Source organism: Hyperolius riggenbachi, chromosome 3, assembly GCF_040937935.1.
Source record: "Hyperolius riggenbachi isolate aHypRig1 chromosome 3, aHypRig1.pri, whole genome shotgun sequence".
Lineage (NCBI taxonomy): Eukaryota > Metazoa > Chordata > Amphibia > Anura > Hyperoliidae > Hyperolius > Hyperolius riggenbachi.
The window spans coordinates 509,585,748-509,598,204 of record NC_090648.1 but is presented as its reverse complement, the minus strand read 5'-3'; the positions used below and the strand labels follow the sequence as shown (position 1 = coordinate 509,598,204).

The following is a 12,457-nucleotide window of genomic DNA, read 5'->3' as shown; positions in this document are numbered from 1 at the left end:
AATTCTTTTGAACAAGTTAATTAAATGTGGGTGATGGGTTTGCTTTCACTCAGAGAAAAGGAAAGACATCTGTTGTACGTTTAAAAATAAAAAAATTTAATTCCGCTCTGCTTTGCATAACAATACAGAATTGCTAATCATCTCGATTTCCGTATCATTCATACCCCCCCCCCCCTTCCTGACGCCTAACCCTAAAGCCCCTTTCCTGATGCCTAACCCTAAAGCACTCCTTCCTGACGCCTAACCCTAAAACCTCCCTTCCTGACCCCTTCCTGACGCCTAACCCTAAAACCTCGCTTCCTAACCTTATAATGTTCAAAACGATACATTTTCAAACAATTTTCAAAAATGAATAATTTGTAAATAGAAACATTAGAAATGTCAAAAACTATATGTTCTAATTTTCAACACAGTAAAAAAAAAATTCAAAAACCATAACGTTGTAATTTTTGATAACTATAATTATCGTGTGCCTAAATTTCTGCTTTGGGTGCCTAATTGGCAATATTTTCATTAGTGCCCGTAGCCTGTAGGGAGCTTAAATCGTTCATTAGCTGGTGGGTGCCCAAAATGTAACACTTCCGCTGGTCTGGTTTTAGCCTACACAGAAAGCAAAGGTGAGACATGATCACAACCAGCCAATCAGAGACTTGGAAACTGATCACATCCTTCTCCATGACTTCCCCAGCAGGAGAATTTTTCCTGCAGAGATTGCATTTCTAGAATTCCTCCCCTGGGTTCCCCATAGGGTAACCATAGGACAGTCTGTACATGAGTATTTTGGGCTGCTTGAATCTTATTGAAAAGCACTTTTTAACCATCATACCAACAGTAACCATTCTGCAGGTGGCAACGTGACCCATAGCTTCGGAGTCGGTGGATTTATGCCGTTTGGTTTCAGTGGAACGATGGCGGGAGCCGCGACCTGCTTCTATGCCTTTGTGGGATTCGACTGCATCGCTACTACAGGTACGGATCTGAGCATTAGACTTATGTACTCACCGACTTGTTTAATATATTATTGCATTAACTTATTATGTACATTTATGTACAGCGCCGTGTAATATTTTGGCGCTTTACAAATACAATACCGTAAATTCCGGCGTATAAGACGACCCCCAACTTTTCCAGTTAAAAAATATAGTTTGGGATATACTCGCCATATAAGACTACCCCTCTTCCAACGCACACCAAATAAAAATTAAAAAAAATCATAGACTGGTGCTGTGTATTATGAATAGATACTGGTGCTGTACTGTATGTGGTACCCAGTATATAACAATATATAGGCGACTGACTGGTTGGATTGGTCAGAGGGGTATGGAAGAATAAATCGCTCTGTGCCCATAAAACATGCCTCTTTCACCCGTCTGGCCCCGCCCTTGTATCCTATTTACCTCCTTCTCTGCCTCACACATGTGCGCCTGCGCCGCTTCACTGCAGTCCTCAGCAGCGAGATCTGAGAGGCGGTAACAGGATAGGATCTCACACATGTGCGCCTGCGCCGCTTCACTACAGTCCTCAGCAGCGAGATCTGAGAGGCGGTAACAGGATAGGATCTCACACATGTGCACCTGCGCCGCTTCACTACAGTCCTCAGCAGCGAGATCTGAGAGGCGGTAACAGGATAGGATCTCACACATGTGCGCCTGCGCCGCTTCACTACAGTCCTCAGCAGCGAGATCTGAGAGGCGGTAACAGGATAGGATCTCAGACATGTGCACCTGCGCTGCTTCACTACAGTCCTCAGCAGCGAGATCTGAGAGGCGGTAACAGGATAAGATCTCACACATGTGCTCCTGCGCCGCTTCACTACAGTCCTCAGCAGCGAGATCTGAGAGGCGGTAACAGGATAGGATCTCACACATGTGCACCTGCACCGCTTCACTACAGTCCTCAGCAGCAAAATCTGAGAGGCGGTAACAGGATAGGATCTCACACATGTGCCCCTGCACCGCTTCACTACAGTCCTCAGCAGCGAGATCTGAGAGGCGGTAACAGGATAGGATCTCACACATGTGCACCTGCGCCGCTTCACTACAGTCCTCAGCAGCGAGATCTGAGAGGCGGTAACAGGATAGGATCTCACACATGTGCCCCTGCACCGCTTCACTACAGTACTCAGCAGCGAGATCTGAGAGGCGGTAACAGGATAGGATCTCACACATGTGCACCTGCGCCGCTTCACTACAGTCCTCAGCAGCGAGATCTGAGAGGCGGTAACAGGATAGGATCTCACACATGTGCACCTGCGCCGCTTCACTACAGTCCTCAGCAGCGAGATCTGAGAGGCGGTAACAGGATAGGATCTCACACATGTGCTCCTGCGCCGCTTCACTACAGTCCTCAGCAGCGAGATCTGAGAGGCGGTAACAGGATAGGATCTCACACATGTGCACCTGCACCGCTTCACTACAGTCCTCAGCAGCAAAATCTGAGAGGCGGTAACAGGATAGGATCTCACACATGTGCCCCTGCACCGCTTCACTACAGTCCTCAGCAGCGGGATCTGAGAGGCGGTAACAGGATAGGATCTCACACATGTGCACCTGCGCCGCTTCACTACAGTCCTCATCAGCGAGATCTGAGAGGCGGTAACAGGATAGGATCTCGCACATGTGCACCTGCGCCGCTTCACTACAGTCCTCATCAGCGAGATCTGAGAGGCGGTAACAGGATAGGATCTCGCACATGTGCGCCTGCGCCGCTTCACTACAGTCCTCAGCAGCGAGATCTGAGAGGCGGTAACAGGATAGAACAGTGATGGCTAACCTTGGCACTGCAGCTGTGACAACATTTCAAATCCCATCATGCCTCTGCCTCCCTGAGTTATGCTTAGAGCTGTCAGAGTATTGCAATGCCTCATGGGACTTGTAGTTCCACCACTGCTGGAGTGCCAAGGTTAGCCATCAATGGGATAGAGCATATCACCCAGCATCAGTGACACCCGGCATATAAGACGACCCCTGACTTTTCAGAAGATTTTCAAAGGTTAAAAAGTAGTGTTATACACCAGAATATACAGTAAATAAATAAATATTAATACCCCCAGTAAGGAGATCAGCCTAGTCATAAGTGTCGGATATCGATGTCCTGTATCCTGAGCTGTTAATAACACATCCAACAAGTGTCTATTTTTGGGGGTGTCCAAACCAGGGATGAGCAGAAACTACGCCAGTGCGAATTTACGCATCGTAGTTCGTAGGTGAAGTTTCAAAACTACGCTTACAAATTTATGCGTAGCAAAGTACCGCTATGCGTAGCTTATGCCCACTATGCGTAGTTAACATGTGTATTGCGTAGTGAGCTACGAATGCGTTACTCGCGTCTAATTTTCCGCATGCGATTGTATGCTTACAAATTTACGCATTGGAAAGGGGAATGTACACATAGAAGAGTCATTTACGGAGAAATTACTGCGTAAAATTTTCTGTATACGGCATAAGCATCCGCATACACTACGCTTAGCACTACGTGTAATTGCGTATTTTAACGCGTAGTCTACGAAATGCATACAAAGTGAATATTTGATTTCGAAGCTGTAGTTTGGCGAAGCATAATTGCGTAAAACTACGCGTAGTTTATTGCAGGATTTGTATCAGCTGTAACAAAGAAATGTTTTTCTTTAAAGGTTATGTTGTTGCATATCTTTTAGAGCAGAGAGGAAGTTCTGAGTTCAGGTCCACTCTAATTACAACAGAACAGCCAAAGTGGGTCCTGACAGGATGTTTGCTACTTACCTGTTCTCTGTTTTGGATGGACTTTTCTCCATTGCACTGCCCTGTCACCTGTCTGTGGCTCTGACTGCAGCCAGTCGCACAGAGGACAAAGAAGCAGCGCATGCTCTGGCCACTCGCGCTCCCTGTCACCTGTCTGTGGCTCTGACTGCAGCCAGTCACACAGAGGACAAAGAAGCAGCGCATGCTCTGGCCACTCGCGCTCCCTGTCACCTGTCTGTGGCTCTGACTGCAGCCAGTCACACAGAGGACAAAGAAGCAGCGCATGCTCTGGCCACTCGCGCTCCCTGACACCTGTCTGTGGCTCTGACTGCAGCCAGTCGCACAGAGGACAAAGAAGCAGCGCATGCTCTGGCCACTCGCGCTCCCTGTCACCTGTCTGTGGCTCTGACTGCAGCCAGTCGCACAGAGGACAAAGAAGCAGCGCATGCTCTGGTCACTCGCGCTCCCTGTCACCTGTCTGTGGCTCTGACTGCAGCCAGTCACACAGAGGACAAAGAAGCAGCGCATGCTCTGGCCACTCGCGCTCCCTGTCACCTGTCTGTGGCTCTGACTGCAGCCAGTCGCACAGAGGACAAAGAAGCAGCGCATGCTCTGGTCACTCGCGCTCCCTGTCACCTGTCTGTGGCTCTGACTGCAGCCAGTCGCACAGAGGACAAAGAAGCAGCGCATGCTCTGGTCACTCGCGCTCCCTGTCACCTGTCTGTGGCTCTGACTGCAGCCAGTCGCACAGAGGACAAAGAAGCAGCGCATGCTCTGGCCACTCGCGCTCCCTGTCACCTGTCTGTGGCTCTGACTGCAGCCAGTCGCACAGAGGACAAAGAAGCAGCGCATGCTCTGGTCACTCGCGCTCCCTGTCACCTGTCTGTGGCTCTGACTGCAGCCAGTCGCACAGAGGACAAAGAAGCAGCGCATGCTCTGGCCACTCGCGCTCCCTGTCACCTGTCTGTGGCTGTGACTGCAGCCAGTTGCACAGAGGACAAAGAAGCAGCGCATGCTCTGGCCACTCGCGCTCCCTGTCACCTGTCTGTGGCTCTGACTGCAGCCAGTCGCACAGAGGACAAAGAAGCAGCGCATGCTCTGGCCACTCGCGCTCCCTGTCACCTGTCTGTGGCTCTGACTGCAGCCAGTCGCACAGAGGACAAAGAAGCAGCGCATGCTCTGGTCACTCGCGCTCCCTGTCACCTGTCTGTGGCTCTGACTGCAGCCAGTCGCACAGAGGACAAAGAAGCAGCGCATGCTCTGGCCACTCGCGCTCCCTGTCACCTGTCTGTGGCTCTGACTGCAGCCAGTCGCACAGAGGACAAAAAAGTAGCGCATGCTCTGGTCACTCGCGCTCCCTGTCACCTGTCTGTGGCTCTGACTGCAGCCAGTCGCACAGAGGACAAAGAAGCAGCGCATGCTCTGGCCACTCGCGCTCCCTGTCACCTGTCTGTGGCTCTGACTGCAGCCAGTCGCACAGAGGACAAAAAAGTAGCGCATGCTCTGGTCACTCGCGCTCCCTGTCACCTGTCTGTGGCTCTGACTGCAGCCAGTCGCACAGAGGACAAAGAAGCAGCGCATGCTCTGGCCACTCGCGCTCCCTGTCACCTGTCTGTGGCTATGACTGCAGCCAGTCGCACAGAGGACAAAGAAGCAGCGCATGCTCTGGCCACTCGCGCTCCCTGTCACCTGTCTGTGGCTTTGACTGCAGCCAGTCGCACAGAGGACAAAGAAGCAGCGCATGCTCTGTCCACTCACGCTCCCTGTCACCTGTCTGTGGCTCTGACTGCAGCCAGTCGCACAGAGGACAAAGAAGCAGCGCATGCTCTGGCCACTCGCGCTCCCTGTCACCTGTCTGTGGCTTTGACTGCAGCCAGTCGCACAGAGGACAAAGAAGCAGCGCATGCTCTGGCCACTCGCACTCCCTGTCACCTGTCTGTTGCTCTGACTGCAGCCAGTCGCACAGAGGACAAAGAAGCAGCGCATGCTCTGGCCACTCGCGCTCCCTGTCACCTGTCTGTTGCTCTGACTGCAGCCAGTCGCACAGAGGACAAAGAAGCAGCGCATGCTCTGGCCACTCGCGCTCCCTGTAATTTCTTGTTCCTGTCCACATGTGCACAGCAACCGAGGCCAGTATAGTGTTATGCATTCTTGACAAGTACCGATCATACATCAGCGTCATTTCTCAAGTATGCATGCCCAGAGCACTATCGGCTGCTGTGCACATTTGGGCAGGAGCGCAAATTACAGGAATTATTTGTTGAATGGGGGGCAGAGCAGCACAACTGAGATGAGCCCGTTTAAACCAGTGATTGCTAGTCAGAGTGTTGGACAGCATGTTTTTTGGTGGTGGTGGTGGTGGTGTTGGTGGTTTTGGGGGGGGGGGGATGTTACGGCGGTGGGTGACAGCAGGCATAGGGCACTGGAAAGTACAAATCCGGCCCTGGATGGCTCCCACTAGTGTAGGTACCATATACCACCTCTCACATGGCCAAGTAGCAGTGGGTAGAGCTCTTCTTTAATTCAGTAACAGGGTCTGCTTTTACTCTCATCACTGTCTCTTCCAGGGGAGGAGGTGAAGAACCCGCACAGGGCGATACCGCTGGGCATTGTAGTGTCCCTATCCATCTGCTTTCTGGCCTATTTCGGGGTTTCTGCTTCTCTCACTCTGATGATGCCTTATTACCTCCTGGATTCCCAGAGTCCATTGCCAGCTGCGTTTGAGTATGTCGGCTGGCACGTGGCTAAGTACGTGGTGGCGGTCGGTTCCCTCTGCGCTCTCACCACAAGGTAAGACTATTCATTACGTGTCTTTGTGGTTTACGGCCAATGATAAAGGTCTAGTTGAACGAAATGTGTCTATTAAACTTTGTAAATTAACTCTTGCTTTGTTTCAACAAACTTTGATCCAGGTAATTCCTTACTGTCTAATTCTACATAGTTTATTGCAATCTTTCAAAACTTTCCTTCTTGGGGCATGATGCAGAGCTGGATCAGAAAGAGGAAACGTAACCCTTTCCAATCCATTTCCGCAATCGCCCACCAGGGCCGGTTCCCTTATGAAGCAAGGAGAAACATTTGCATCAGGTGGCAGAGGTTACAGGGGCAGCATGTTTGTATTGTGTTTACACTAACAGCATGCAGTCAGAGTAGGAGGAGAAGTGAGAGGAAAGTGAGGTGAAGAGGTCATCATTGGGGAAAAGCAGCTTGTTGTGCTGTGTGAGGAGTCTGACAGTGAGTGAGGAGGGGGGGAAACAGGAGAGCATCATTGGGGAAAAGCAGCTTGTTGTGCTGTGTGAGGAGTCTGACAGTGAGTGAGGAGGGGGGATGCAGGAGAGCAGCATTGGGGAAAAGCAGCTTGTTGTGCTGTGTGAGGAGTCTGACAGTGAGTGAGGAGGGGGGATGCAGGAGAGCAGCATTGGGGAAAAGCAGCTTGTTGTGCTGTGTGAGGAGTCTGGGAGTGAGTGAGGAGAGGGGAGGCAGGAGAGCATCATTGGGGAAAAGCAGCTTGTTGCGCTGTGTGAGGAGTCTGGGAGTGAGTGAGGAGAGGGGAGGTAGGAGAGCATCATTGGGGAAAAGCAGCTTATTGTGCTGTGTGAGGAGTCTGACAGTGAGTGAGAAGGGGGGAAGCAGGAGAGCATCATTGGGGAAAAGCAGCTTGTTGTGCTGTGTGAGGAGTCTGGGAGTAAGTGAGGAGAGGGGAGGCAGGAGAGCATCATTGGGGAAAAGCAGCTTGTTGTGCTGTGTGAGGAGTCTGACAGTGAGGGAGAAGGGGGGAAGCAGGAGAGCATCATTGGGGAAAAGCAGCTTGTTGTGCTGTGTGAGGAGTCTGACAGTAAGTGAGGAGGGGGGATGCAAGAGAGCATCATTGGGGAAAAGCAGCTTGTTGTGCTGTGTGACGAATCTGACAGTGAGTGAGGAGGGGGGATGCAGGAGAGCAGCATTGGGGAAAAGCAGCTTGTTGTGCTGTGTGAGGAGTGTGAAAGTGAGTGAGGAGGTGGAGGCAGGAGAGCATCATTGGGGAAAAGCAGCTTGTTGTGCTGTGTGCGGAGTCTGACAGTGAGTGAGGAGGGGGGAGGCGGGAGAGCAGCATTGGGGAAAAGCAGCTTGTTGTGCTGTGTGAGGAGTCTGACAGTGAGATAGGAGGTTGGGGGCAGGAGAGCATCATTGGGGGAAAAAGCAGCTTGTTGTGCTGTGTCAGGAGTCTGACAGTGAGCGAGGAGGGGGAGGCAGGAGAGCATCATTGGGGAAAAGCAGTTTGTTGTGCTGTGTGAGGAGTGTGAAAGTGAGTGAGGAGGGGGAAGCAGGAGAGCATCATTGGTGAAAAGCTGCTTGTTGTGCTGTGTGAGGAGTGTGACAGTGAGTGAGGAGGGGGGGGGGGGAGGCAGGAGAGCATCATTGGGGAAAAGCAGTTTGTTGTGGTGTGTGAGGAGTCTGACAGTGAGTGAGGAGGGGTAGGCAGGAGAGCAGCATTGGGGAAAAGCAGCTTGTCGTGCTGTGTGAGGAGTCTGACAGTGAGTGAGGAAGGGGGAGGCAGGAGAGCAGTATTTGGGAAAAGCAGCTTGTTGTGCTGTGTGAGGAGTCTGACAGTGAGCGAGGAGGGGGGAGGCAGGAGAGCATCATTGGGGAAAAGCAGCTTGTTGTGCTGTGTGAGGAGTCTGACAGTGAGCGAGGAGGGGGGAGGCAGGAGAGCATCATTGGGGAAAAGCAGCTTGTTGTGCTGTGTGAGGAGTCTGACAGGGAGTGAAGAGGGGGGAGGCAGGAGAGCATCATTGGGGGGAAAAGCAGCGTGTTGTGATGTGGGAGGAGTCTGACAGTGAGTGAGGAGGGGGGAGGCAGGAGAGCATCATTCGTGAAAAGCAGCTTGTTGTGCTGTGTGAGGAGTCTGACAGTGAGGAGGGGGAGGCAGGAGAGCATCATTGGGGAAAAGCAGCTTGTCGTGCTGTGTCAGGAGTCTGACAGTGAGCGAGGAGGGGGAGGCAGGAGAGCATCATTGGGGAAAAGCAGTTTGTTGTGCTGTGTGAGGAGTGTGAAAGTGAGTGAGGAGGGGGAAGCAGGAGAGCATCATTGGGGAAAAGCTGCTTGTTGTGCTGTGTGAGGAGTGTGACAGTGAGTGAGGAGGGGGGGGGGGAGGCAGGAGAGCATCATTGGGGAAAAGCAGCTTGTCGTGCTGTGTGAGGAGTCTGACAGTGAGTGAGGAAGGGGGAGGCAGGAGAGCAGTATTTGGGAAAAGCAGCTTGTTGTGCTGTGTGAGGAGTCTGACAGTGAGCGAGGAGGGGGGAGGCAGGAGAGCATCATTGGGGAAAAGCAGCTTGTTGTGCTGTGTGAGGAGTCTCACAGTGAGGAGGGAGGAAGCAGGAGAGCAGCATTGGGGAAAAGCAGTTTGTTGTGGTGTGTGAGGAGTCTGACAGTGAGTGAGGAGGGGTAGGCAGGAGAGCATCATTGGGGAAAAGCAGCTTGTCGTGCTGTGTGAGGAGTCTGACAGTGAGTGAGGAAGGGGGAGGCAGGAGAGCAGTATTTGGGAAAAGCAGCTTGTTGTGCTGTGTGAGGAGTCTCACAGTGAGGAGGGAGGAGGCAGGAGAGCAGCATTGGGGAAAAGCAGCTTGTTGTGCTGTGTGAGGAGTCTGACAGTGAGCGAGAAGGGGGGAGGCAGGAGAGCATCATTGGGGAAAAGCAGCTTGTTGTGCTTTGTGAGGAGTCTGACAGGGAGTGAGGAGGGGGGAGGCAGGAGAGCATCATTGGGGGGAAAAGCAGCTTGTTGTGATGTGGGAGGAGTCTGACAGTGAGTGAGGAGGGGGGAGGCAGGAGAGCATCATTCGTGAAAAGCAGCTTGTTGTGCTGTGTGAGGAGTCTGACAGTGAGGAGGGGGAGGCAGGAGAGCATCATTCGTGAAAAGCAGCTTGTTGTGCTGTGTGAGGAGTCTGACAGTGAGTGAGGAGGGGGAGGCAGGAGAGCATCATTCGTGAAAAGCAGCTTGTTGTGCTGTGTGAGGAGTCTGACAGTGAGGAGGGGGGAGGCAGTAGAGCATAATTGGGGAAAAGCAGCTTGTTGTGCTGTGTGAGAAGTCTGACAGTGAGTGAGGAGGGGGGGGAGGCAGGAGAGCACAGCAGCAGTGTTTAATTTGACTTGCACAGCAGAAGGGAGGAGGTGGCACTGCTGTACTGACTGAGGAGGAATGGAGGGCGGCCAGTGTGCTATTGTGTTTAGCTGCAGCATGTCATGTGAGAACATTAAATGAAGCAGAGTAAATTGTTGTGTGTTGTGTGATCATTCCAAATCAGGGGCAAAAAGTCTAGAACCGACCCTGTCACCCACCTCCCAGCACAGAACTGGAGCCTGGATTTTCTTTTTGAGAAGCTAAAAAAACAATTGATGATATGAGTTACATGCTTTTACTTGTGATAGTCTCTGTTCACTGAGCTCTATACTCACCTATCCCCCCTCCTGGTCTGCAGCCTCCTGGGATCCATGTTCCCCATGCCTCGGATTCTCTTTGCCATGGCCAGAGATGGACTGATCTTTCAGCCCCTGTCCCGTGTCAGCAGCCGGCAGAGCCCAGTAGTGGCCACCATGGCATCTGGAGTGGTAGCGGGTAAATACTGCTCTGACCTTTTCATTGGGAAGTGTTTATATATGTAGCATCATGTGCAATCATTCAGCTTTAAAGAGGAACTGTAGTGAAAATAGCATAATTAATAAAATTACTTATTTGTTTACAATATTTATTTATAGGTGATTTAATCAGTGTTTGCCCATTGTAAAATCTTTCCTCTCCCTGATTTATAGTCTGACATTTATCACTGGGGGTGACCTCTTTAGTTCTGCCAGGTAAACTGTATGGAATGTTCATTACTGAGGGTTCTAGAGAGAGATACTGCTTGCCTGGCAGTTGTAAAAGCTGTTCTTTCCCACAATGCAACGAGGTTCACAGACAGGAAACTGTCAGGGCCATGGTCATGACATCACACTGTGGGAGGGGTTTCTCCACAATATCAGCCATACAGAGCCCCCTGATGATCTATTCGAGAAAATGTAAAGATTTTCCCTGGTAAAGGGGGTATTGTCTACAGAAGGAGATTATGTTTAATCCTGGTCTAGAGTTCAGATGAAGGACAGCTTGGAGAAAGGAGGAGTACTTGTGCCTGGTGGTTCTGGTGGAGCAGTGGTCTGATGGGGGAGGGGTTTGTGGTGGTTCTGGTGGAGCAGCAGTCTTATTGGAGGAGTCAGAGTGACTATGGACTTCTTTCTTATGGGCTTCTTTGTTTCACCAAGAATTTGCACACCAGAGGGTGTGTTTACCGACCAGACGTCCACATACCGTGTTTACTGACCAGCGTGCAGCTGTGTGCGCGTGGAGTGGGCGTTGCAGTGAAGCCTGCTGCTTCAATGGAAGACATGGCCCCAGGCTCCGTTCCACTCTTCCCTCCAATTCAGATGTCCTCGCTGGATGATGACCTGAGGGTAGCGCTGCAGCTGTGCCATTAGTAACCAGCCAGGGGTACATTCAAGGAGGTTGGCCGCCTTTCCCACATGAGGCGCCTGTAGGCAAGAGCCTTCAGTGCCTTATGGAGAATCTGGCCATGTGTCTGGGTATTCTGTTCACCAACACAGTGGTTAATGAAGGGGTACATACTATAATTATGTTGATGAAGATTGTTGTAAATCATAGTAGTTTATGTTCAGTGGTGGTTTCCCTGTTCTGACTTGCATGATTTGTGACCGCAGCTATTATGGCTTTCCTGTTTGATCTGAAGGCCTTGGTGGATATGATGTCTATAGGAACCCTACTGGCCTACACGCTGGTGTCTACATGTGTCATCCTGCTAAGGTAATACTACGTGTGTGCCATGCTTATCATGCCATTTATAGTATTCACAATACTCAGGAGGGGGAAGGTAGCGGGAATAATTGCTGCCTTTAAAATCTGAATGTTTCCTTCCCAAAGCATATTCAGGGTCCGTTTCCACTATCACGGATTCGCATAGCCAGTGCAAGTGGATGGGACTGTTTCCACTTGTGCGTTTCCCCGCACGTTTTTCTGTGCAGAAAAAATCTGCAGGGTAGGGCCCTCAGAATTCGCCTGCATGTGGAAAGCAGGCGAATCGCACGCAATGTATTTAATAGGGAAATCGCATGCGGTTTCCCCATGCGTTTTTTGCCGCGATTTCGCACGCGATTTCGCATAGGTACCCATGTTAATTCACACAGGCAGTGACATGGTTAAAATCGCATCACCCTTAACTATGCGAAATCGCATGCGAAATCGCGGCAAAAAACGCATGCGGAATCGCACCCGCATGCGATTTTCCTGCGGTGATTCGCCGGCGATTCCGCAACGCTATAGTGGAAACGGGCCCTCAAGGCACTAGTCTGGTGTAGGGGCTGCAGCAGGAAACCTTACAGGGAACAGTTCTCCAATCACAGCTCTCTCTACAGTACAAAGCATTGTGATTGGATGAATAGTGTGGGCGTAGTTTACTACAACCTATCTGAAACTTAGCAGTATTAGGGTGCTGTCCACGGTAACAGTAAATTCGGGCGCCTGAGGCTAGTGGACAAATCGGGCGCCGCCATTCACTCCTATAATAAATATCGTTTAATGGGCGCCCGATAGGAAAAAAGGGCGCCGGAGAAAAATAACGTTTTAAAAGCGGCGCCCGGAGACTTAATGTTTTATTACTGCTTCTCATGATTACACATTATTTAATGATTTATACATTTTTAAATATTATTTTTAA

At 51.0% G+C, this 12,457-nt stretch overlaps 1 protein-coding gene across 1 annotated transcript in view; it reads left to right on the top strand.

Annotated features, from left to right (window-relative positions):
- The window catches only part of LOC137564469 (cationic amino acid transporter 2-like), a 110,837-nt gene that overhangs the window by 18,379 nt on the left and 80,001 nt on the right, over window positions 1-12,457 (top strand). Inside the window, exons 5-8 of the mRNA XM_068278367.1 lie at window positions 833-969; window positions 6,287-6,509; window positions 10,175-10,311; window positions 11,445-11,547. Of these exons, the coding sequence (XP_068134468.1) occupies window positions 833-969; window positions 6,287-6,509; window positions 10,175-10,311; window positions 11,445-11,547 (600 nt within the window). The remainder of the gene's footprint in view (window positions 1-832; window positions 970-6,286; window positions 6,510-10,174; window positions 10,312-11,444; window positions 11,548-12,457) is intronic.